Here is a 26,337-nt window from a genome sequence, read left to right as displayed (position 1 = left end):
GCACACAACTTTAGAAGAACCTTGTAAATTCTATGCCAGTACTCATGCTCTAGAAGATTCATAGCAGTCTGCCTGCTCCAGGTCTGCTTCACAGTATATTTTATTTCTTTAAAGGGCAACTACTTTTTGGGTACGAAGTCAAGCATTGCTTCACTGTGAGGAAATGAATTAAAAAACCTGGCAGCAATTTTGTAGTGTGTGGTTTACTGTCCTGGGGAGTTTAATCTTCAGAAATCTCGTGAAGACTTTTGTGTTCAGTGTTGTAAAAGCTGTTGTAGAATTGTCTAGCCTCTAGATACGTTAATCATGATGAAGGTCTTCAGTGAGGTATTCAGCCCATTGGTAACAATGTACTCAGTGCTTTCAGCTTCAGTGCCAGTATCTTCAGACACATGTTCTGCTGAGGTTTTGCAGGGTTTCCTTACATTGCTCTTTAAATCAGCAGCATTAATCCTCTTGTCCAAACTGGTTTTGCTCTTTTGACTATATCAAAGCATGCACTGTGCCAGTATGGAAGCTTCAAAACTCTGTCATGGTGCTTCTTTTTCCAGATTGTAGCATATTTTCTAAAAGAAGAGCTGTTGGGACCAAGATCAAAGATTAGGAGATTAGAAAGGAAATAGGACATCCTCAGTAGTTGCTCAATCTTTGAAAGGCATGAAATGTGTGTTACAGATTTGTTAACAGAAAGGTATAGTGCCTGTTCTTCAGTCTGAGAACAGGGGAGTTGTTGCTTGAATGTAATGAGAAATTCTTACACTTGGAGGGCACTAACTAAGCTGTATATTACCATGACAGGCTACTGCAGTAGTGTTTGATGTTAAACACATCCATTGCCCCATTTGGGATAATAAGACTTGCATATGCAGTAAAAATCACATTTTTATAAAAAATTATTATTCAAAGAAGCCTTTATTAAAAATTGCTCTATGTTGTCACTTTTTAATTTGAAGCATGGATTAACATTCCTTTTCTTCAAGCAGCCACAAGGACTCAAATTTCACAGTTCACAACAAAAAGTTTTACTAGGTCTGTAAAAACGTTCCTGTTTTCAAGTAAAAATTATTCCAATGTAGAACAACGTAAAAATGGGTTGTGTTGTTCTTACTTAAGTAATTTACAAGTGTCAGGAACATTCCTGTCACTGGGTGTATCTGTCTGATTTTTATGCCTCTAAAGTAGTACTAGAAGAGATCAGAATTATTTATTTGTTTGTGTTCCCTCCTTCACCCTCAGATGGCAAGACCAACTTGAAAAGGCTTATGTTTTAGTTGTATCTCATCTCCCTAAGAGCATTTTTTGGAGGCTCAGAACTAGTGTTCAGGTCCTGGTTGTTATGTTACCTTGTTAATGTTTGCTCATCTATTCAGTACTAACATCTGTGGAATGGAAAGAAGCCTGTGGCAACCAGACGTCTTCTGGACCTACTGGACTTAAACTGAACATAAAAGAAGTTTCACAGACCTGGCAAAGGGGGTCTTGGTTAGGAAAATGTTGATTTTTTGTGCATCTTACAACAGAATTGTTCCACCAGTAGTGTTATTTAAAAGAAATAAATTTGAAAGGTCTGTAGATCTGTATTTGTTTTTTACTTTCAGCAATGAGTTTGTTTAAAAACTTACTTGATGACAACTATTAAGTACATCGAAGAAAAATCAATAAAACCTACCTCTTAACTATCAGTCAAAAGTATAAAATAATCCAACCTCTTAGGATTTGTAGTTTAGAATAGAAGATAAAACAATCCTGATTCAGGGAAGTGATATTTCTTCAGCCTTGCCTATTGTGATCACCGTTTATTAGCATTAATTAGCTTCTTAAGTTGAGCAGTAATGTAAAAAGTCGTTCACATTGAAATTGTGCTGCACATTTATTTTGGTTTAGTTTTGCTTTGTTATAGGAAGCGCTATCTTTGAGACTGAGTCATACATGAAACCTGCAATACACTGTTTTAAACAGTAAAAGTATTTCAGTGCTTTCTAATGTGATGTTCACTTTTGCTTTGAAGTCAGCTTTTCTCGGAACAACATTTGTTTTGTGTTCACTTCAGTGCTTTCACTAATCTCTGATACTTGGTTTATACTAATGCTATTCAGATTTCTGTCCTCATCAAGCATCAAAAACAGGGTGGATAAAGCAGTATCCAAGTGAATGCTGCTTGGGTCTGCTGAATACAGTTTTCAGCTTTTTTGGCAGATAAGTAAGGGGTGGTTTGAGTTAGTTTACTGTGGAAAACCTGTGTTTTGCTCTATTCCTTCTGTGAGAGAGTTTGTTTTCATTCAGGCAAAAGAGTGGTGTGATAGCTAAAATGTGACTAAAAGGATAGCTGTAAGGACTACTGCCCTGTCCTTTCCTGCAGAGTGTATGCATTTTGACAGTGCTCTTGTATCAATTTAATATGCAAGTAGTTTGTTTCAGCAGGTAAAGTCAGAAAATGTGCAGGTTGACTTTTTGGGCTCTGATACCACCAACTGTAGGCATAGCCTGGTCACATGTTACTGGAGAGAAATTTTACTTCAAGTCCATAAATAATTTTGACTTATATCCACAGATAATTGAATTTTAGTTTAAGTTAGGGTAAGGTTTGTTGTAGTTTGCTTGAGGAATAAGATAATTGTGAGTATTCCCTTTATTCTCTGGTAGAGAAAGAAAACTACTATATTTGTTGTACAGTTCTGATTCATTCACTGCACGTGAAACAATTCTGGCATGGGATGTCTGTAGTTGTCCACTCTGTAGCATCAGACATGACTTAGCTGTCTGCAAGTACTGGAGTTGGTATAAAAAGAGGTGATCCTCTCCTGCAGTGTGGGAGGGGAAAAAGAGATGATGTCTACAACTTCTGCTTAAAGTAGAATGTCTCATAGCCTCTTTCCCTCTGAACTGAAACCAAACTGAGATGTGAAGCCTGTTGGAAAAGGCGGTGTGGAGACATTGTTCGTAATTGTGGCACAGTAAATTGTTACTAAGTGAATGTAAAATTACACAGGAATAATGCAGGCTGAGGGGTGGTCCCGTGGTATAAAGGAGATCACTCTGGACTCTGAATCCCAAGGACCTGAGTTCAAGTCTCAGTGGGACCGTCCCCTGGCAGTTCAAGCCTCCCTGCCATCCCCTCCCGTCAGTTCTCGGATGCTCAGCAGGGTCAGCCGCGGTTAGTACTGTGTGCTGTGACAGTCCCGAGGACTTCCCTGTCACTGTCCAAGCTCGCTCAGCCGTGGCAGATGGACCTCAGGAGCTAAAGGGCCAGTTCTGTGCACGCCGTGCCTCACCTAAAACATCCACTGCGCAGGCTGGAAGGGCACGTGGGGAGAGCCCTGCCCAAATCTGCATTTGTGAAGTGTGGCCATGCATATATGTATACAATGCCAGGCTGACAGTTCCTAGATTTAGAACAGTGCCAGTTGATTTTTATTTTTTTAGTAATATTATTTTATAATCCTGGTAATAAATAAAGCACTTTTTTTTCCCCCCAAAGAAGTGTTGCCTATATTTGAAATTGAACTTTATATCAAAAAGAAGTAAAACTTCAGTCTTTATCACAAGTATTGGCAAATAGTGGAAAAGGAATAAGAATAAATCAGTATTTATTTATCAATATTTATAAAATAGTTATCAAACACTTGTCCAAGTAAACATAATTTAGTGTTGTAGCTATTGCTGGATGGGGAGGCCACTGTTAATGCCTCAGGATGTGGCAGATCTAAGAACAGCTTTTGTGTACTTGCAGCTGTTGAAGTAAAGGCCTCTTCAGCTCTTCCAAGGTCATGATTTTCTTTGGACTTCTTGGTTTAGTTTAGGAAACTCTTCATTTGTTTTAATGGGAGAGTGTTTTTCTCATTTCAGTATTGCCTGATTGTGAAGAAGTGTAACAAAATGGATTGGACAACAGTGTTGTCTGACTCGCCTTCCTTCCGGGCAGTGCAGTCCTGAGTTAGTGGCTCCTGTGTATTTGTTACTAGTAAATGCATATGTGCAACACAGTCTTTTTAAAAAAGTCACAAACCATAGAAATACTGTTTGGAGGATGATCTGGAGGTTATCTGCTGTGATTCCATGTTTGGAGCAGAAATGAGACAAATACCAGAGCAGGTCAGGTGTAACTTGAAGACCTCTAAAGATGGAAATCTGTTTATTGAACCACTGTTCCCCCTTTCTTCTCTGAAAAGTTTTGTACTGCAATTGCTTTATTATTTTGTCTATGTGTAGAACTCTTGCTGTGTTCTTTATAAATTACGACTTGTAAAAGATGGGGTCTGGGACATGGGAAGGAAGTGAGCTGTGTTGATTTGAGTAAGTAAGCTAAAGAGATTATGTATATGAGATTTCCTTATTGGAAATATTTGGGTTTCTCTTCATTATTTCTTGAGTTTTACAAGTTTTTTTTAACTGATTGCTATTAGTCAGCAATTAAACATATTTGTACATTGGGTATGCTCTGAAATGTACAGTGCAGTGAACTGACTGCTATCAAAAACATTAGTTCATCTGCTAAGAAATTAATATAAGCCATTTCAAATAGTTACTTTACCTAGGATTATGGGCAAAATATCTCTAGCAGACCTCAGTGGAGTGATTTCAGAAGCTGCCACTCTAGCTGCTGACTGGTCTACCCCTTAACGATTTTGTTATCCCAAGACAGGGTTACTGACCAGATGTGGCAGAGCCAATTACACACAGACAAAGGGTATTTTAGTTCATTACAGAGTTGTAGGTCTGGGTGCTGGGTGGTAATCCACAAAAGCAGCACACTTCTGGGTTACAAAGGTGAGCTTTTACACACTGTTTTATAATATATTCCACCTACGTAATACATGTGGATTACGAGAGAGCTGCTGATTGTGAAAGAATAGGCTCTGTTACATTGTTGGCAGATGTTTGAAGTTGAGAATTACAATCTTTAGAAAAATAGATAGAAGCTTTTTTAAAAGGGAGACATTATCAGTACTACTGCTACAACTTCTTTTTAATATCACTTTTGTATTTTATAAGGATGTTACTAAAATAGAAGATAAACTTGCCATAAGTAGTTTGCTGTATATATTAATTGTGCAAATATCTGTAATGTTTTCTTAGCTTTTGGTATATGATAGCCAACAATGCCTGCACCACAGGTTATCTGGTGTCAAAAAATGGGAAAAAGACAGTAGTGCTTCTCTGTATAGGTAGATGCTCAGCTCAGGGCAGATGAGAATTGTGTAGGTCTTTTTGGTACATATATTCCAACAGGCATGCTTTATGATAACTCATATGTCATACTCTAACTTTTTTTTTTCCTTTATTCACTTTGCACAGAAGGTAAGGCTCATTTTCCTTGTGCTTCTTGAAGCTTCTTTTAATTCTTGGTCTGTCTGTTACCTGATATCTTTCCTGCTTTGTACTTTTCAGATGCTGATGCAAAGGAAGAGATTTTTATTTTATTTGGTTTTTGAATTACTTATAATTCTTTCTAACAATTTTTACCTCTTTCTCACAATGATATATTGAAAAAAGAGGAAGACTATTTCTATTGACAGTTATTTTTTTAAGTACACTGTATCATATGTCATACTGCACTGGACACTGAAAATATTCAAATAAACATTTGTTGAAAAATATGTTAAAATATTCAAGTAAAGTGAAAATTTAATTTTAAACTTACTCAAATCTTCCTTTTTGTGAAGAAGAAAGAGAGTCTATCTGTGCTGTTTTTTATCTTTTCATGTTCTTTCCAGATAACATTTTTTTACAGAACTATAATGAGGAACCACCATATGACCAGACTTCTTTTTGAGTCAGTTTGTCAAGAAAGGTTATGAGGGTCTACTTTAGTTCAGTAAGTGGATAGCACTGTCCTCAGTCGCAGCAATTATGTTTTCAATTCAGCTATATTAATGAAGTATATAATAGAAATGCTGACTTTTTTGCCCCTTGTCAGGACATTTGGTTCATTATTCTAATAAACATGTTTCTCTGTTATATCCCTTATTCTTTAATGTGAAATCTGTTTGGTTTTGGTACTTGAGGTGTCTGTAAATTTTTTTATGTGTTCAGTTTGGGGAGTTTCAAATGTAGGTTAGTTTATTGATTTTTATACAGTTTGATTATATGTGGAGTTTTAGATCTAGAATCATCAAGTCCTGTGCCTTGTCCCTTAGTGTTTTTATTTCAAATTCAAGTAAAGTGTTGCGGAAACTCACAGTGAAATAAACTGGAAATACAGATGCCTAGATATCTGTGAATAGGTGTGTGTGTATGCACACATGCATTTGCACACACAAGAATGTGCTACGAAAAAGTTAAATGCAATATTTGCCAATATTTTCATTATTATAAATATCAAATCTGCCTGTGCTTGTGTCATTACCAAGTGCTTGTAATTGTACTAGTTGACAAAAAATTTCACACTGTATGATTATTTTTTCAAGGTTTTTTTTTGTTTGTTTAAGGTTTTTAATTCTTTTTTAAGACTCATGAGGGGCAGTCCCATGGTGTAAAGGAGAGCACTTTGGACTCTGAATCCCAAGGACCTGAGTTCGAGTCTCAGTATGGACCACCGTCCCCTGGCAGTTCAAGCCTCCCTGCCATCCCATCCCGTCAGATCTCGAATGCTCAGCAGGGTCAGCCCCGGTTAGTACCTGGGGCTGTGACAGTCCCGAGGACTTCCCTGTCACTGTCCAAGCTCGCTCAGCCGTGGCAGATGGACCTCAGGAGTTAAAGGGCCAGTTCTGCACACGCTGTGCCTCACCTAAAAAATCCACTGCCCAGGCTGGAAGGGCACGTGGGGAGAGCCCTGCCCAAATCTGCATTTGTGAAGTCTGGCCATACATAAATACATACATATGTACAAGACTCATGAATGTGAACACAGTAGTCATGTTAGAATGATAATCTTGGCATGAGTGAAAAATTAAAAGTGGTCTTGTATCAATTTGTCATGTGAATGTAGGAATAACCATATAAGAAACTCTACTGGCTTGCATATATTGCTTGGTGACATAACAACTTGATTCAAGAAATACATGTGACTTGTGGACTCTGACACTGTAGGCAGTAAAGCATTTGTCTTAACTTCAAAGGGATTTTTTGTTATATACATGTTATTATATAGCACAGATGGGTGTGAACTGCATTATAGGAAGGTGTTTGCTTTCTTCTGAAAATGTTAGGTTTTGCCTCATCCAGAAAAAACATATCAATAATCTGATTTCATTGGTAACTTCTGTATGTTCAGTCAGAGATTTCTAGATATTGCTTGTACTTTGAGTGTATCTTTTTACTGTAAGATACAGAGATCCCAGATCCTAATGTGTGATTCACTTTACAGTGTCAGAGAACTAATCTTGCAGGTAAGGTGCTATGTTTTTAAGTTTGTGCCATAAGTTCTGAATTTCACTCCTTTCAGAAGAATGGTGTGAATGTTTCTTTTATGACTTAAATTTTTAGGTGCTGTATTACTGGAATTGTAGTGGATTTGTTCCTTTTCTTCTTTTTTCTTTTTCTTTTTTGTCCTTCCCCCCACCCCAGAAGACTGCACTCCACAGATACTTGTTTAATGTTTGCTCTTGCTGAGTCTAGTTCTGATTCATCATGTTTACTGTAAGCCATTTGTTAGTTACAGTTTAGCTTTCAATTCTCTGTGTAATTTGGTTTTATTAACGAAGTACAACAAACAGCATTATGAAGCTCTTCTCTTTTAATCTTACAAGGAAAAAAATCACTATCTAAAAAAGCAATTACAAAGAAGAGGAAAGGTGTCAGGAAGTCTACCATACCAGAATTTCAGGTAAATTATTTTAATTTCTGTTTTAAGCACTTGAAATCTGAATGTCTCTGAAGTAAGTCCTTTGGTTTCTAATAGACATGTTGGAAATCCTAATTAAAGCTGAATTTCCTTCTTCTAGTTTAAAAGGTTTAATCTGATAGTACTTTTTAAAGTGCATTTCACCCTTTCTTGGTAGAGAATGTTTTAGTGATTTTATTATATGCATCTTGCACACTGTACCACAGTGTTGTTTAGGATCTCAGATATATCTGTTACAATAAAACTTGTAATAGCTAGGAGCTGGTAATGAAATTATATCCCAGATACAATTTTCTGGGATAAAATGACTTGGGTTTTGTATGAGGTGTGACAATGGTTATTGAATTGAAATCCATCTTGGTTAACTGAAGGACTTGCAAAAAATTTGTAGGCAACTGCACTCACCTTGCTTGCAACACTTACTCCTTAGAAGCCAGAGATCACCAAGAGTATTAATCATGATAAATGTGGTTTTATGATGCTGTTGTAGAAGTGTTACAGTACTTCAGCTCTGGTTTGCTATTTACAACTGCGTGCCTACTTGGATTGATGTTCTCCTTTGGCTGTTTTTTTTTTACTTCAGGAAGCAATCAGTGCTATTTTGACCAGTAGACACACACTAAATTATAACTGTTTGGCAAACCCCAGCACTGAGTCAGTTTATTCCATGATGATGATGATGTGTTTCAGATGATGCTAGTTGAATTTCTGGTGATAAAATTGATTACTAACAGTCAGTACTGAGAAATGACTGATAGTTAAATGTAAACTGTCTTTGGTCTATGTTGTAATGGTAATATTTAAAATGTTTCCTAGCAGCTCTAAAATACAGGTGCAGTGTCTAAAAATTTTATTTTTCCAAGCACATTACCTGCAGAGCATGGATCTATACAGTTAGATTTGAAATAATTTTTTACAGTATTAAACTACTGCATGGAAGTAGTCTGTCTAAAACATTGTCTACAACTTAGCCCAGCCTTTTAGCTACATGCATTTACATATCTAAGCATGTATTTGTCTATGTAAAAACTTAAATTAAAATGTAACAAAATATTTCTGACTTTTTTGATCAAAGCTAGGAGTTTTATCTAGTTTAGGGCAGGCTCTGATTGATTAGTATTGAGCAGTTTAATCTTATTAGGGGACTTTTTAGCAACTTAACCTGCCTTTTTCAAGAGGACAGACAGGATTGGTATAACTGGTGGAAGTACTTGCAGATACTAAAGTGTTTATAATTGGAATAATACTAAGGCTTTTGGAGTCTAGTAATGTGTGCTTCAATATATGTTTCATGTGCCTGCAGCCTGCAAGTGTAAAAATAAACCGAAACCAACCATAAGGCAATTTATTTTATAAGATTAGGTTCTGTACTTAAGTATAGATCCCTTACCTGAAAATCACAACTTGGCATTAAAGCGGAATAATATTAGTAAGTTTTTAATATGCGCAGTGACACAAATTATATGTTAAAATCAATTATTAACAAAAAAGTTTGTGAGCAAATTGTACTATTAATCCTAAGATTTAAAATGCCTAATATTTATAAAGGAAATGTTTTTTCTCCTCAGATTGTTTTTCTTATGATAGATGATTAGAAAATGTATTCTTCAAGAGCTGTATGTGAAACTATCAGTAAGCTATCAGAATGTGACAAAATTATTAGATTGTAGCATTAATACCTTTCCTTTTACATTCATGTTAACTTACCCATTAAAACATACAAAACAACTTAGAAAGGCAGTGTTGTTCACAGGGAATTGAATTGCTAAGTTCTGCCAATTAACAATCAGGAGTAAAGAACACTGAAACATAAATGAAAGTCTCCTTAGGAGAAATAGCATCTAGGTTCCATATCAAAATGATCATACAAAATACACTACACTTTGTTGTTACTGTTCATCTTTCCTTCAAAACAGTGGCTTCCTCCTGTAAGGTGGGAAATGTTAACCAAGTGAGAGAAGTTTCAGAAATAGTTTCTTCCCCATCAGTGTGCATCCTTATATCCGCATCTCAAATCAACTGTAAATGAACGAAAACAATATGAATTTTTTCTTGAACCTTTTTTATTGCAGTTTCCAGTGCACTATTGGAGTATATCAAATAGTAAACTGATTTTGACTATAAATCCTCCAAGATCAGCTGCAGTTACTTTCCTTGATTTACCAGTGGGTAATTGACTCACAGACATGAGCCTCAAATGTAGACCTCCTCTGATGAGAACTGGAACTTAGAGATTTGATTACTCTTCTCTGCCATCTCCAGCCCCAAGACAACTAAACTTCATATACTGGAATTGTTTTTCACATTGATGTAGTTTGGATTGGTTTCACAGGAGAAATAAAAGGCAGTGAAAAATTTAGTAACTGAATTATCAGGTATTTGGTCAAAAGAGCGGATTGTAATTGTATAGGGAAAATCTTTATCAATGCCTTTATTGGCTCTTGTCCAGGACTTTATGTGCCATACTTGCCATGTTTGGCATAATGGTACAGTGTCATGGTTTACTTCACAAGCCAGACAGGAAAAGAAAAGCCAGTGTTTGGCCTCAGTTTATATCTTAGTTATGTGGAACTTCTTTAAGTGCAGGACAAACATTCATGTTGAACCTACTAAAGTTACACATGATAATTCTGTTTCCTGACTTGAGAGATACCTTTTGCAAGTTAATTTTGCATACATTGTCTGTGGCAAGACAGTGTCAATTTTCTTTTTAATTAGCTATTCTAAATGTGAAAACTACGAATTCCAATTCCTCAATTCTTCAAACGTACACAAGTGTTATGAAAAAAGGTACGTATGTATTAGAGGTTTCTGAAATTTATGCATTCAGCTGTAAGTGTCAGTTCTGTGTTTTAACAGCGAAAGGCTTTTTTTAATATGAAATTACTACAAATCTAAAACTGTACATGAATTTGATGTAAAAATATATTGCTATGAATTACTGATGTGGGAAAAATAATTAGCAGTTGTATGATAAAAAACAGTTTTTCTGGAGTGGGTTTTGTACAGTTGTTTCTTTTAATATTTTTTTATTTTCTTAAATTATTTTAACATGTTTTCAGTAATAATGGAAATATTTCCACCTAAGGGTATTCAGAAAAAGCAAGTCTTAACCTGAAAGAACCAAACAGCTTAATAATCTCCAGTTAAGTCCTAAATTGCCCTGTGATGGTAAGACGAAATGTACAGATTACTTCCATTTGACGATTTTTCCAAGATACTGGCATTCATCTTCTGCAATGAAAAAGCTGATTTCTAGGGACAGGAATAAGAAGAACATAATACTCTCTCAAAACATACATAAGTAGGTAGATTTGATAGACAGCTACATTGCTTTAGAATCATAGAATCATCAAGGTTGGAAGAGTCCTTCAAGATCCTCCAGCCAGCTGTGCACCCAAGCACCACTGCTGTAACCACTCCACCATATCACCAGGTCCACCTGCCTCTTGAACCCCTTCTGCAATGGAACACTCTGTAAGCACAGAAAGTTACGCTCAGAAAAAAGTTGTAATAAGTGTAATATATTATAACCACAGCATACTCCAGAGCTAGTATACTTTAGTTCACCAGGGAGTAGTTTGGTACTCAAAGGTGTTCCAGTTCATTACTGTACTTGAGACAAATTTTGTAGTTGTCATTCACAGAAGTTTTAAGAAAATACCTACATTTTTAAATAGAAGCTTACAGGTATGATTTATGTCTGAAGGAAATAATATTTTATGAGATTTTCTTGCTTTCAAGTCCTGATTTTTGGTTTTTTTTTTCCGCTAAAAATGCTATAATAAAAATAAAAATACTGTGCTTTTACATTTTATTTAACTACGTTGTACATTTTCCAAGTCCCACCTCACCAAGTGTTTGTATCATTTGTTTTTTAGCTTATTTGCACTAATCTTGATGAACTCAGGGAATTAATCACAAAGATTGAGAATGAACTCAAAGATCTGGAGGACATGAAAAAGAAATCGGTATGTGACATTAAAAGCTTTCTCTTGCATGGGTATGAAACAGTTATTTGCTGAGTCCTCTCAGCTGAAGATTTTTATGCTGTTCAGCAACTGCCTAAAACCTCATGTGATACCTGGAAACTGTAATCGCAGTCTTTCCTGTATGTAGTGTCTGTTCTCAATGTTTTTATGGTAAGTGAATTCAATAACTATTTTAACACTTTTCACTGCCAAAATAACTCTGGATAGTGGTAATACCTTAGAAGGAGTAGTTCATTTCAATTAAACATGTGAGCATTCTGTGCTGTGAACAAATTCTTACCAAAAAGCAATTACGGGATAGAATTCTCGTGTCAGAACTTTTAGAGAGCTGACTCTTACATTGTTTACTAGGATTCATAACTCCTTTTGTTTGCAAGTTATTAAAATTGGTTTTGTTTCATTTTTATTGAAGTAGGTTGTACCAGAAAGCATGCTATCTGACTTTGGATGTCATATTGATACACAAATATTAGCAATGTACGCTGGATCACTCAGTCTGTGCAGCTGAAAACTTCAAAAAGTAACAGACAAGAAAATCTACGATGTTTTGGCTTTTGTAGGCGGCAGTAATTTTAATTTAGATGGTAGATATGTTTAAATGCGTGGATACTACTCATTCAAGTGAACTCTACAGTGAATTCTTAATTTTTTCATTGTGGTTCTGTTTATTGAACTAGGCGTTTCTGTGGCATTCCTATGAAAGGTAGTAGATAAAAATGTTTTTCCCTAAACCTTAGAAATTAGGCTTCTTTCAATTCAAGTGACTGTCTACAGTCTCATGCAGAAACAATTTATACTTAGAATAATAATTATTAAAATACCCAAAGGAATAAAAACAGTCTTATCTTGAAATCATTTTGCAGTTGCTAAACCATAAATTGGTATTATGATAAGAATGTCAAGAGGTTATCAGAAAGGCTATGTCAACAATACAAGAAAAAACAAAAAATGAGAGTATGCTACAGCATATCAATAATCTTAGTATAGGTGAGACTTTTAGTCTGCTACTAAAACTGTATGAACAAGACTTCTTCAAGGGTAGACAAATGCTAAATATGTCATAATTGCTCTTTGAACTGAAATCTGATAATGTCATTATGTAAGTAAGTTGCATGACTTCAGCAGGAATACTATGTTTAGTTCTAATTGCATCGTCTTAAAAATACCAAACTCTTAAGTACAGGGGAGTTAAGATAGAACTCATTCAGCATTCAGAAGTTGTGAGGTAAGGACAATCTTTCTTTGTGCTTGTACAGACCTATCAGGCCGTGCTTCTGGATCCCTGAACACGTGTTGTTAGAAATTTTATGTAAAGAAAAAGGGTTAGGATTGATTACTGAAGAAGTGGTTGTGAGGAAATAGTAAAGTGAAATACTGATTTCTAAAAACCTAATTATCAGGGAAGTTCCATATTTATATTCCAAATATACAAATAGACATTAAATTAGATGAATAATCATAAATTTGAATTGCTAAAATTAGGTTTCACTTTATAAGGGAAGTCATTAGGATGTCATTTTTTATGTCTAATACCATGTGTAATTAAGTCAGATAGCTGAAAAACTGGAGAAAAGACAGACTTCTATTCTTCAGCACTGAGTAAATGACAGTGGTGGTTTCAGCAGCATCCAGAATCAAGTTTGTTCAGTTTTTTCTGAAGTGCATAGACTACTAAGTAAAACATTGCTTTTATTTGATAATGGAAATTGGACCTAATGCAAAAGCTTGTTTTATTCATGTATGCTCATGTTCATGGACTTCTTTCTTGTTTTAACCCAAAGATTATCATGATCTTACAACTTCATGGTAACTTTATTGATTTTTGTTCATGGCTGATCTCCTTGGTAATTCCAGTTATAGTAATTACTAGCACATGTCGCTGAGAGAAATCCTCAAGGCCATGTTATGTTAAATACTAGCACATATTAGAAACATAGCTTGTCTAACTGATAGTAAGACTTTTAGATATAACCTTACCTTAGTCTTAACCTCCCTTTTGTTTCCTAGAAGACCATTCTAGAGTACATAAAAGGAATTCCTTCTGCAGAACTTGAAAGTAGTGGAGACTATAATGAAAGAGCTGAGCTGTAAGACTTTTTTAGCATGAATAAGCTTATTGGTTTCCCTCAGTTTTGTAGGTAGTTGGACTGGTTGTATCTGACACTTTTCAGAACATCAGCTTGAGACAACAAATTACTTGACAGATTTTTGTTTGGCAAGTTAAAAGCAAATTAGAACAGTCTTATGTAATGGAAAGCCATGGATAATTTTAAGTGTGGGCATTTCAACAAGTTTCTTCTACAACAATGAAGCAATAAATCTGTTTGGTTGACTAAAACATTTTGTTTCTTTACTCTTGTACACTTGTACTGTCTTTTGAATTAGCTGTTAGTAGTATTTTTCCTTTTAAAAAGTCTTGTCCTCTGGCTTGATTACTGGTGAGTTTGTACCAGTTACATGATTTGCTTTGTGCTAGTTTGCTTTAACTGTTTAGAGAGGAAAATTAAATTTGACCTCAGTTCTGTAATTTTGAACAGAGTTCCACTGTGCTCTTGAACTCTCGCCACGATTCTGAAGCGATGCTGCAATTTCACATATGCTTTCAACCGACATAAGCCAAAACTGCTGCCAGATAAATAGTTCCTGCTCTCCGTGTCTGGAAACTTCTGTTTTCTGTGCCACCCCATGAGACAGGCTAGCGAAATTCTTTGTTCAGCTGCATGATGAGAGTTAGTCTGTGATAAACCTAACTACTCTTTTTCTGCTGCTAAGCTGTTTGTAAGACAGGTCCGTTTCTCAGTGCAATTTATCATGCAGTTGCACAAATACCTGTGCTTGTATTCTGACACGCTCTGAGCAGTAGTTGTAAGAACAGGAATAAGCATCTGAGGGCAGAAGGGAGTGGGACTGATTTTGACAGGAAAAATGCCTTTTTGTGGCATGTGAAGTTGTATGTAGTATTACTGTCAGGGGTGCTCTAAAAAGTCTATCCCTTCAGCTACTAAACAGTTCCTCTCCTTTCTATATAGTACACAGGGAGATGAGATTTACAATTTCTTTGTGTGCCCTAATGGGAAATCAGAAAGTGAAAGGTGCAGAAAGGGTACTTGAAGGATTTAAGTTTAATTTTCTGTGCACTATCTAGTGAAAGGATGGAGGAAAGTTCCCTAAGGAACGTCTAAGCTAGAATCCTTTAATTATAAAATAGTGTAACTAAAAACAGGAATAAAAATTGAATTGATAAAAAAAAGTGTGAAATTACATAGATGGAATTACAAGCAGCCAGGAGACAATTAGAAGCCTGAACTAGAACATACTGGCTAAAAATTCTTTTGAGATTTTATTGCATTTTTCCTTCTTCTTTGCTTAAAATTTATACTGTATATTTAATATGCATGGCTGCTTGGTTGAATATGAGCTCTTAGAAATTTTCTACAACTATCCAATTGGTCAGGATATGCAAAATAGCCTAATTCCACAACTGGAGTGATACTGCTGAAAAAATAATTTTGACAAACACATGATAGTGAAGCATTCTGCCTGTATATTTAGGATGACATGGAGACTTCTATCTAATATATGAAATTTCTTTTAAAAGAAGAGATGGTAAAGTAGCACCTTCTGTCCTGATCAGTACTCAGTGTAACAACTATCAGTTTCTGACATTTTGGATGCCATTTTTCCCTAGGTCTTCTGTGTCTGATCAAATCAGTGGGAATTGCAGCATATGAATGGAAATCTTCTTACTGCCTTGCAGATAATCAGCTTCTCTTGTGATCTGAAGTAATTTTTCTTTTGTGTGTGAAACTGTTAATTGAGCTATTCTGTAGATACCTTGTATGTACTTAACTTTTGCTATCACAGTGATGCCTAAGGATGTGATTTAATGCAATTTTAGAAAGCTTTTAGAATCATAGAGTCTTTTCTGAGTTGCCCTGATCTTAAGTCTGAATATTAAAGTGCCTTTCCCACCAGCTAGCAGGCCTGGTCAAGGTCGAGCTGTTTTGCAGCAGACACCTGCAAGATAACAGAAGACAAACAACAGAAGAAGGCCTAACTGCCTCCCCATCACGAAGGGGGTAGATTGGCAGGACTTTTGGGTGGGCATTAGAGAGAAATGGGAACTTTGGATTGGATGTCCATGAGGGGTATTTAACCCTGAGACTTCCTGACCGAGGGGTCAAACCCCCAGGGTTTGATCGTGGAAGGTCCTTCTAATAAAACCTTCTATCTTTCTCCATTAACTTGTCTGCAGTGTGTCTCTGTTCACAGGGGTATGCAATCTACAGACATCAATAGCAGAATTATTTTTTTTAATCCAAACCCTTCCTGACATTGTGTAGTAGGAAAGTGACAGGACTGCAGGTACTTGTATGAAGTATTGAACTTTCAGCTATTTTGCAGATATCATTTTGCAAGCTGACTTTGTGGTGAACGATGTGGGTTTGAACACGAACATTGAAAGATTTCTTGTTTACTGAAATGCAAGACTTTACTTTGGTAGGACTATTGGATTTGAATCATTCCCTGAAAGTCTGATCAGTAAATGAGTAGCTGTCTAGGGAGTGAGAAGGGAGAATGGAGCCCAGGATTCCTGCAGTTAAATTGAGAAGGTTAAAATGGATTAAGGGCAGTACCCTCCTGAGAAGGAGACCACTCTCTCCTAGAGAGAGAGAAGTCAAAGGTTAACAGAAGGGGAATTACTTAGTCAAAGGACACCATCCAAGCTAACAACTAGTTAGGGTTTGGAGAAAATGCATTGAAGATTTTATTGTTTACAGAGGTCTGTGAGACCCTGATGTCCTTGACTTCATCACAAAAAAGGTAGAAACCTCCCTTATAAAGGCTTTGAGTTCTGCTATTATTTCTAGGTGTTAGAATTGTTCCTGGGTGTTAGAATTACAGTCTCAGGACAGATCAATGTCTTTGTCTACCTTTATAAGCCAGTATTCATTTTAGACAGGTGAATCAGAAGAGCTGAAAGCATGGTGAGGTTTTTTGCAGCTTCAAGTCTGTATCTCCTTAAAATATATGCGTTTCAGAGTGCACCTGAAAATTTAGAGTGAAAAACCTACCGGTTCAGTTCAGAAATATTTAGAACCTTGGACATGAATCATTTTGTGAGGCTAATCAAAGGAATACATTGATCCAGGATGGAACACAGAATTTCTCATGTCTGCTTTTTTTTGACCTTCTAAACAGGCTGCTGTAAAATTTGTTTGTAGGACATGTGTCTAAATTAAGAGACTGTTTTCTGGAGGTTTTAATTTATTTGATACATTTTATTTTAAAATATATTAATATATGACAAAAATAATGCAAAATTGTTCATGTACTAAATAGAAGTTTATAAAATACTTCTCTCTGTTCAGTGAAGAAATGAGAATTACTGTCATATGTTTGAAAACGTTTACTAAGGAAACTGAGTTTAGACAAGACTGTACAGGGACTTCCCAAGAAGAACTTCCCTTCAACAGAAATTCATGTAACCATCAGAAATAGGTTATTAATATTTTAGTGAATCAGACCTCAACTTTACAAACAATAAAGTGGAAAAACTTACTGGGTCTTCTCATTGGGACCCTGTGAAAACTTTTGTATTATTCAGTTAAACCTTCCATTTTTGTGAGCAGATTGACTTCCTCCTCCCTGTAATGGTTTTGATCCATGGCTTCCTCAGTAACTAGGTGTAACCAAGGAAGCAGACATCACAAGTATTCCACACGTGTTTTCCACGTAACAGAGGAGGAGTTTAGTTTTCCTTCTTCGGGGGAGCTGGGTGTGGGAGAAGCCTGGATGGTCTGTTCTGTTCTTGTGGTGTTCCTGGCCTGGGACGTGGGTGAGACCATTTCATGCTTGTTCTCCTTTAATTGCATTTGTCTGTTTCATTTATTTAGGTTTGGTTTTGTTTCTTCCTCTTTTCTGGTTAACAAGTTGTTTGGTTTTTTTCCCTTTTTCCCTTTTCCCTTTCCCCTGGGGGTGGGGTCCTATGTGGTGTGTACACATTGTATATATGTGTTTGCAAATGTCAGGAAAATATAATTTCTTTTTAATTCAGTTCAGTTTCTTTTGAGTTCTTCTCTTTTCAGTTTTTTTTCATTTTTTTTTCCTTTGCTACGAGGACTCAGGGGGGAGGGAGAGGGCAGTCCAGGGTTGGTAAGAAGCTAAGCCAAACCTGAGACACTCCCCATTCCTCTCTCCTCTTTGACTGATCTCTTCCTCCCTCCCCAATAAAATATGTACCATGCTTGAGACTTTTGCATGTAAAGAGGTTTCGGTTGTACATGTTTTCTTCACCATTACTATATTTACATGAATGTACAGACAAACAAGAAATATTGTAGTCTGAGAAATGTGGATATGCGCACACATTTGCAGGTTTGAACTGCAGGGGCAGAGATCTCCAATGAAAGAGATTTCAGTAGATACTTAGGATAACAGAATTTTAATAGATGCAGTTCAAGTCTTGCAGCTGAAACATTTTCCATTTAAGCCTGGGTTCTGTGTTACTGTGCATCTTCATCTGTAATGTATCTAACACATTCTCTTTTTCCATTCTTTATCTGAAAAATTAGATTTATACTTTGGTCACTTCTATTATTGCTTCTCTTTGGCTTGACTGCATCTCTTAAAACACTAATATGAGCCCAACATGTCAAATTTTGAGACTGAAATTTACACATCTACCCCATCCAGCCTCATGTACTTCTGAGGACAGATTGAACATGTGGAGCTTTTGTAATATTTAGTTGTGTAATATGAATGAATAACACCAATTTTAGGCTTCAATTTTTGTTCCGCAATATTTAATTTGTCTTATCTGATGTTTCTGACTTTGTCTTATCTCATTAGCTTTCAATATTTTTGTCCCAGTCTTCAGTTTATCTCAGCTCTTCCTGCTTTTGGTCTTTATTGGCTACTTTTTTTTACTATTTTCCTTGATCTTTCACGCCTTTCCTTATGGCTGACTAAACATCCAACAAATGTATGCTAACAAGCTTTCTTTAGGCCACTTCCTTCACACGTTTCTAAAGCTCCAAATGTGAAAGTGTGGGTTCTGCATCAGAGTTGTACTCATACATTTAATATGGAACATTTTTGTCATAGAGATACTACTGTATATTCAAAACATTTCACAGTGCTCTGGATTTTGGTCGGTTATTATGTTGTTTTGAAGAAATAATTCAATGCATTTCTGTCAGCATACAGTTCTAACTAAAGAGATGATTTTATGGTGCTCAGTTGAAGTACTTGTCTATCCAGATTTAAGAAGATTAAATATTCAGCTGTATAGAAGGGATTTAAATAAGATTGTAACAGCTTAAAAGACCCAGAGTTTTTGTAAATAGTTTAAGATACTACCTACACCCAGTTTCTTCATATGTTGTGCAAGTGTAAGGTAATAACTTGAAGTTCTTCTAATGGGGAGTAAAATATGTCAGCTCAGTGCTGGATAATTTCACTGTTCTGAATTAGATTCAAAACTCTCGTAAGATCATGCTAATAATAAACTTTCTTCTATGTTTTTGTGGCTTATATCTTTAAAAGAATGTGGTAGATTGATCAACACAGTGATTGTTTAACAATTTTGCCTAAATAAAATTGAAACATGTAGCTAAATGAATGAAAGGCCATTTCACAGTAATGAACTACATCAGAAGACAAAGACAGTCTTGGCAGCAAGAAATTTGTTGTGGTTTTGTTGTTGTTTGTTTTACTTTATTTGTTTGCAGTGTATAAGAAGAGAGTATGAGATACCATTTTATGATATAGTTTGCTGTGATCAGATATCTAGGTCATGGATGTTCAAGCTGAATTCTGAGGACTTCTCATTAGTTGCTGGTAAATGCTCAAAAATAAAATTGATAAAGAGATGTCATGGGTGAATTTGTTTTATAATTTACTACTAGTCATTCTTCCTCACTGTATCTAATCCCAGTCTTCAAATAACATCAGATGTTAGCTGTTGTTATATATTTATAATACTCAGAATAATGTTGCTGAATATAAAATACAAGATACTGACTTTCAGAACTTTTACTGTAAAATACAGTTCTAAGCATTTTCAAAATTGAAACACTTTCCGTAGTAGATGAATATTCGTAGTATAAATACAGAATCTCATCATGCATTCTTACTCAGTTTAAAATTGGAAGTATCTGAAATTGTAGTATTTGGCCCATAAATTAGTTTTTAAGAACAGTCCATGTTAATCCATATCTGAATTGAAACAATTACTGATCTCTATTCTTTAGGTATCTGCTGTCCAAAGCAGCTGGAGATCACCAACTCCCTCTCTGTGTGACATCACTAGAAAACGCTAGACTGGTAATGTCACATATACCACAGAACCCCGCTGCAGAATGGAGCAGGCCTATTAAGGGTAAGTTTTATTCCTCCACCACCACCCCTTTTTGACAATATTGGATGGTTTTATAAAATTACTAATTTTCTTTACTTTATGTCTCTAGAATATAAAGTAAAGATGACAGCAAATCTTATAAAACTGCAAAATATTGTGGTGTTGTGTGTGTGTGTTTATTTAAAAGCAAAACAAGAACTCCTATATAAAGTTCAGTCCTTACCCCATATATTAATATCCTGGCTCCAGTCTGCTTTGGGATTCCATGATGAGTATGCCAGAATAGTGTATTTTGGGGCATCAGTCACAGAGAGTGGAGTCAGCATTTCCTGGCTGCTGTGGATGTCAGAAACCTTGTTTTAAAAGGTAAGTTTTCAGTTAAGAATGTGTTGAATGTCTCTTTGCATTTATATGGAAACTTTCAGCACATGTCTAAAATGTATTTTTATTGTGTTTGTATTTTTAAAATTTACCTGTAACTTGACAAAGCTCAAAGTCACATTTTATATTTATTCTCTGTCTAGTTCTTATTTTCTCTTTTTCTGTTGTTAATATCCTATATTGTGTTTCCAGAAAAAAAGGTACTGTTTTGTTTGTCTACCACCTGCAACAAGATGGTAACTAAATTCTGTTTAATATAATTCTCAATGACCTGGACAAGGGTATCAAGGGCACCCTCAGTCTCTTGAAAGACAACACCATGCTGGGCCAGAGTATTGATCTGCTGAGAGGTAGGAACGCCCTGAAGAGGGATCTGGATGGGCTGAATTGATGGACTGAGACCAATGTGAGGTTCAACAAGACCAAGTGCTGGGTTCTGCACTTGGTTCATAACAATCCCAGGCAGTGCTACAGGCTGGGGAGGGAGCAGCTGAAAGTGTTCCAGCACAAAGAGAACCTGGAGGTGCTGATTGACAACAGTGAACATGAGCCAGCAATGTGCCCAGGTGGGCAAGAATGCCAATAGCATCCTGGGGTGTGAAGTGATTTGTCCCCTGTTCTCAGCACTGGTAAGAATCAAGGCACATGGAATCCTGAGTTCAGTTCTGGGCCCCTCACTGCAAGAAGACACTGAGGTGCTGGAGTGAGTCCAGAGAAGGGCAATGAAGCTAAGCGAGGGGTCTGGAACATAAGTCCTGTGATGAGCAGCTAGGGGAGCTGGGATTGTTTAATCTGAAGAAGAGGAGGCTTAGAGGAGACTTTACTGCTCTCTGCAACTACCTGAAGGGCTGTGTGTTTCTGATGAAAATATAGCTTCAGATGTCAAGCCTGAATCTTCTAGTCTTCAGTTTATAGTTGATCTCCTACATTGTATCATTTGATATTTCTGAGAATTTGCAACACAGACATTTGTAAGAATAAGTTCATTATCTATAGAAATGAGTAGGCAGCTATGTAATGCTGAAGTTGTAGTTTCATCAGTTATTGATTTGCCTTCTTATTTTTTATCCTTCTGGAAAAAAAGCACAAGACTGTGTTAGAGAATGTTGAGAATGATATTGTATAAGAAATGCTAAGTTTTGTAGTGCTGTATCTTAAGGTTATATAAATTTTTTTATCTCTCTTTTTACTGTTTAATATTTAAGGAATAATGGCATCTGGCCTTTGCAGAGATATTACATGTTTGCAGGGAAAATCAACTGAACCACTATTAAAAAGACAAGTATTTTTTTTTATTCCAATATTTTGATTTATATTTGTTCTGTCCTGACTCTTTCTTAGGCGTGTAGGTTCTTCTCATGGCTTAAATTTGTCTATGTTTCCATTAACAGGTTTATTGTCAACTCTAAAACCTCAGTAAGAAAAATGAGTAATTGGGATAAAAGGAAATAATTCATTTACATTTTTAAAGTTATGGTGCTATAAAATTTACCTTAAAATTACTTGGAAGCAAATGTGGAGTTTTCCAGAAACTATATCCTGTGGACACTATTTTTCACAGATTCACAGAATGGGTCAAATTAGAAGGGACCACAATGGTTCATCTGGTCCAACCTCCCTGCTCATGCAGGGTCATCCCGGAGCACATGGCACAGGACTGTGTTCTGGAATACCTCCACTGAGGAAGACTCCACAACATCTCTGGTCAATGTGTTCTGTCACCCACACAGTAAAGAAGTTCTTCTTCATGTTCAGGTGGAACTTCTGTGCATCAGTTTCTGCCCTTTTCCTCTTGTATTGTTGCCTGGCCCCACCGATCAGAGCCTGGCTCCAGCCTCTTGGCCCCCTCCCTTCAGATACTAAGGAACATTGATGACATCCCCTATCAGTTGTCTCTTCTTCAGGCTGAACAGGCCCAGCTCCCTCAGTCTTCCTTACAAGAGAGATGGTTCTGTCACCTCATCATCTTTGCCACCTTTGCTGGACATGCCTGGGGAGCTCCATGTCTCTCTTGTCCTGAGGAGCCCAGAGCTAGGCACAGCACTCCAGATGAGGCTTCACCAGGCTGAGCAGATGGACAGGATCATCTCCCTCAAACTGCTGGCAAGGCCCTTCCCAATGCACCTCAGGATGCCATTGGCTTTCTTGGCCCCCATGGCACACTGTTGGCTCATGAACAGTTTGTTGTTGCCGAGGATCTCCAGGTCTTTCTCTGCAGAGCTGCTTTCCAGCAGGTCAGCCCCAGCCTGTACTGGTACCTGGGGTTGTTCTTCCCCAGTGCAGGAAGCTGCATTTGCCTTTGTTAATTTCAGACCGTTCTTCTCTGCCCATCTCTTCAACCTGTTGAGGTACTTCTGAATGACAGCACAGCCCTCTGGGGTACCAGACACTCCTTCACCTTTGTGTTGTCCATGAACTTCCTGAGGAGGCCTCTGTCCCTTCATCCAAGTCATGGATGAACTGGTTAAACAACACTGGACCAGTATTGCACCCTGGGGGACCCCACCAGTGACGTGCCTTCAACTAGATGAAGCTCTAGAATTCAGGAGGCAGGGATTGATTAGGTTTTTTTGTTCATTTTTGTAATTAAGGAGAAAAGTGACATATTCGTTCATATTTGTTATTTTCTGAAGTGTTAGTGAGGTCAATAAAGACTTTATGTCTGTTCTTGACTAAATATTTATATCTGGCTGCATGATACAGTTATCACTTCATTTACTCAGTGGTCAGCTGATATCTCTGTCTTATAAATACTCTTTTTTATCTATTAAGTTGAGATCTTAGCCTTATTTAAAGACAAATTAGTCTCAGAAATTACTAATTTCATTTTAGTCTGTAGTGATTTTTCTTATCTTTTTAATACTACATTTTCACACATCCCCTTCTTTGGTATATTAACTTTATGTACTGCATTTCTATACCACAATAGTGGTGGCATTGTTTATTTTTATTTGATTTTTGTTTTGAGACAGTCCACTAATACTCTGGCATATAAATCCATTGTTTTAAAACTGTCTGTGAAATGTTTTGTATATCTTACAAGAAAAGTAAATCTGTGCACATAGTATTCTTTGATAAGTTAACACATTAATTCTGTTGATTACTGACATTAGGGGATGATGCCAAATGCCCCAGTAGGCTACTGCATGCACAAGAGCTGTTTTCTGTTGCAGGGGCTAGTGACAGGTTTTATGGTGCAGTGCATTATTACATGTGCAATTGTGACTGGCCACAAGTGAAGGAAATTAGAATATGATTTGCTGCCTTGTGTGTGTTCAACACTGATCGTTATGTGGGAATGTGCCATAATATCCTATTTAAAATCTTTGCTTTTGTAATTTTAATCAAAGAATGTTTTATTAGGTAACTTGATTAATCATAAAAAATGGATACCTGGTCTTCAAACAAGCATTCAGCCTGACTTGTCTTGCTGTATATTGGAGAGATCTGCTGAAATATGTGTAAAGTCATTAGGAAGATCATTCTTACAGACTGCTGAAAGGCAGCTATGTCAAGCTTTGTCCAGATTTTGCTGCCTTAGATTTCTTGGTGTGCTAGACCATAGGAAGCTGTGAAGGATATGAGAGATATCAAAAGTTAAATAAGTATATTTAAGTAAGTTCCAAGCATTGCTTCCTTTTCTTTCGGAACCATAGTCTCTTTACTGTCTTATATCCTCTCTGATGAGTCAGCAGGTAAAACCGTCATTTACATAAAATGCAGAGTTAGTAGAGTGGCAGAAGTACTAGAGTGCACCACATCTGTTTTGTAACAGTTACATGTATATTCATTGTTCAGTCTTTTATGTAATGAACTACAGAATAAAGTTTTGGGAAGAAATACTTAGAAAGCATATCTGTAAGTGTTAAAGAGTGTGTTCTGCAGCACGAAGTCCACCATGGTCGTCATTTTCCAGTGTCTCTTATCCTCGTTCCGACTTTCCTGATTTATGAAAACATTAATTATCATGAAAGATCACAAGATTACATATATTGGTTTCGAAAATAAAACCATTTTTAATTATACATTTGAATTGCAATCTTAAAGATTTTATGTTAGTAACTTGGTCTCTGCTGCATAGTCTGTTGCTTCATAAAAGACCAATTGCAGAACTTTTCTTTTAAAAACTTTATCTAGAACTTCAAAGAAAATGTAATGCAAAAACTCTGGGGGTTTTATCCCTGAAAATTGCAGTATTTGGAATTTTTTTTCCAATCAGTAATTATAGAATCTATACCACTTCTTAAATGAGATTATGGTAAGATTTTCTGTAGAAATTTTATCTCTGTGTGAAGTGTGCATACATGGTTGATTTCCAGTTACTTGTTTTAAACACATGGTGTGTTTGCAACATCTTGCTTCAGTTTTAAGTTTGACCTATAAAAATGAGCATCCTTGCAGTATTACATTACATTGCAGAGGACATTATCTCTCTGTAGCTTAAAAAATAAATCAAAATATTAATGTCTTATATAGGTAATGGGTTGATATACCTCTGAAATTTCTTAATATTTTCTTCTAGTTTTTAGTGTACCAGGATTATTGTACTACTAATTAATAAGATTCAGGTCTAACACAATGATAAATAAATGGAATTTATGTTTTCAGGGAAGATGGTACCACCGAAAGCAAGCAGTAAAGGAATTGCATGGTACATTGTTACGACTGCTTAATGAACTGTTACCATGGGAACCAAAGCTAATTAAAGCATTTCAAAGAAACAGGTAATTAGCTGCTCTTTTTTTTTAACAATGGTGCATGAGATGAAACACAGAACAAAATTCACCTTTTAAAAACTAATCAATGAATGTGCTGCTTTCAAGTTAAGTCAAATGAAAATACTTTGAGGAGAGTGAGGCACTGGCAGTACTTCAGTTGGAAAAAGTATTTTATATTTCAGGCTTACCATCTCTAAATAAAATTGAGTTTAACCCCTTAATGTTTTTTTCTTCTGAAACGCTTTAGAATGCATAAGCATGCCTATCAGGAGTGAATCATAATACAGATAGGATTTGCACTGCTGCTTATTTGGTTGAGATGCTGAAAACCTTTTTCTAGAAAACTATACTAGGGCTTCTTAGAATACTCTGACTGCTTATTGTTTGAAGTTACCGAAGTTGGCTGTTAATAATTTCTCCACATAGCAGTGCTTGAAGCATAGTTTTGAGGTCTTTGTAACCCTGTAAATTAGAAATGCAACTGGAATGGGGCATGTCAGAGGAATACCAGTGAAGCAGTGACAGATTTAAATCTAGTAAGGGCAAGTATTAGTAACACTGGAGATGTTATCCTGATTATAAATCATGGAGAGGTTAAATATTGTCCTGAAACTCAGTGCCTTTCTTGTTTGTTAGCAATGTAGTTATTACTGTAATTGTAAAGACAGTAAACAGATGGAGCTACTCAGAGATCAGTTCCTTAGTAGCTCATTTTATGGATACCATGAATGAATTAAAATTTTTATTTGGAAATTTAGGATATTGTTCAACATTTTGCTTTTAAACAATGGACCCTAGCATAAGTTTTGGGTTTTTTTCTATTCCTTTCTATTCACAGTTCTGTTCATTTTCCTTAGCTGTTCATTTCTCTCTGTCTTTTGCAATTTAGACTCCTTTTGGAAATAAGGGAGATAATATTAGTATTAGGGAGGATTTCATTTTCCAATACATAGAGTTCCCAGTTTTATCTTTTCTGTAAATTCTGTTGCTGGATGCCCAGTATTAGTTCTTGTTTAGTGAATCGCAGAAACATAGAATAGTTTTTGTGGCAAGGGAACTTAAAGAACACCTAGTTTGAACCCCCTGCCATGGGCAGGGATG

At 36.3% G+C, this 26,337-nt stretch overlaps 1 protein-coding gene across 1 annotated transcript in view; it reads left to right on the top strand.

Annotated features, from left to right (window-relative positions):
• BRD10 (bromodomain containing 10) overlaps positions 1-26,337 on the top strand; it is a 54,869-nt gene that overhangs the window by 12,068 nt on the left and 16,464 nt on the right. Inside the window, exons 4-6 of the mRNA XM_071579922.1 lie at positions 7,689-7,765; positions 11,665-11,754; positions 25,127-25,242. Of these exons, the coding sequence (XP_071436023.1) occupies positions 7,689-7,765; positions 11,665-11,754; positions 25,127-25,242 (283 nt within the window). The remainder of the gene's footprint in view (positions 1-7,688; positions 7,766-11,664; positions 11,755-25,126; positions 25,243-26,337) is intronic.

Source organism: Pithys albifrons, chromosome Z, assembly GCF_047495875.1.
Source record: "Pithys albifrons albifrons isolate INPA30051 chromosome Z, PitAlb_v1, whole genome shotgun sequence".
Lineage (NCBI taxonomy): Eukaryota > Metazoa > Chordata > Aves > Passeriformes > Thamnophilidae > Pithys > Pithys albifrons.
This window is presented reverse-complemented; position numbering and strand designations above follow the sequence as displayed.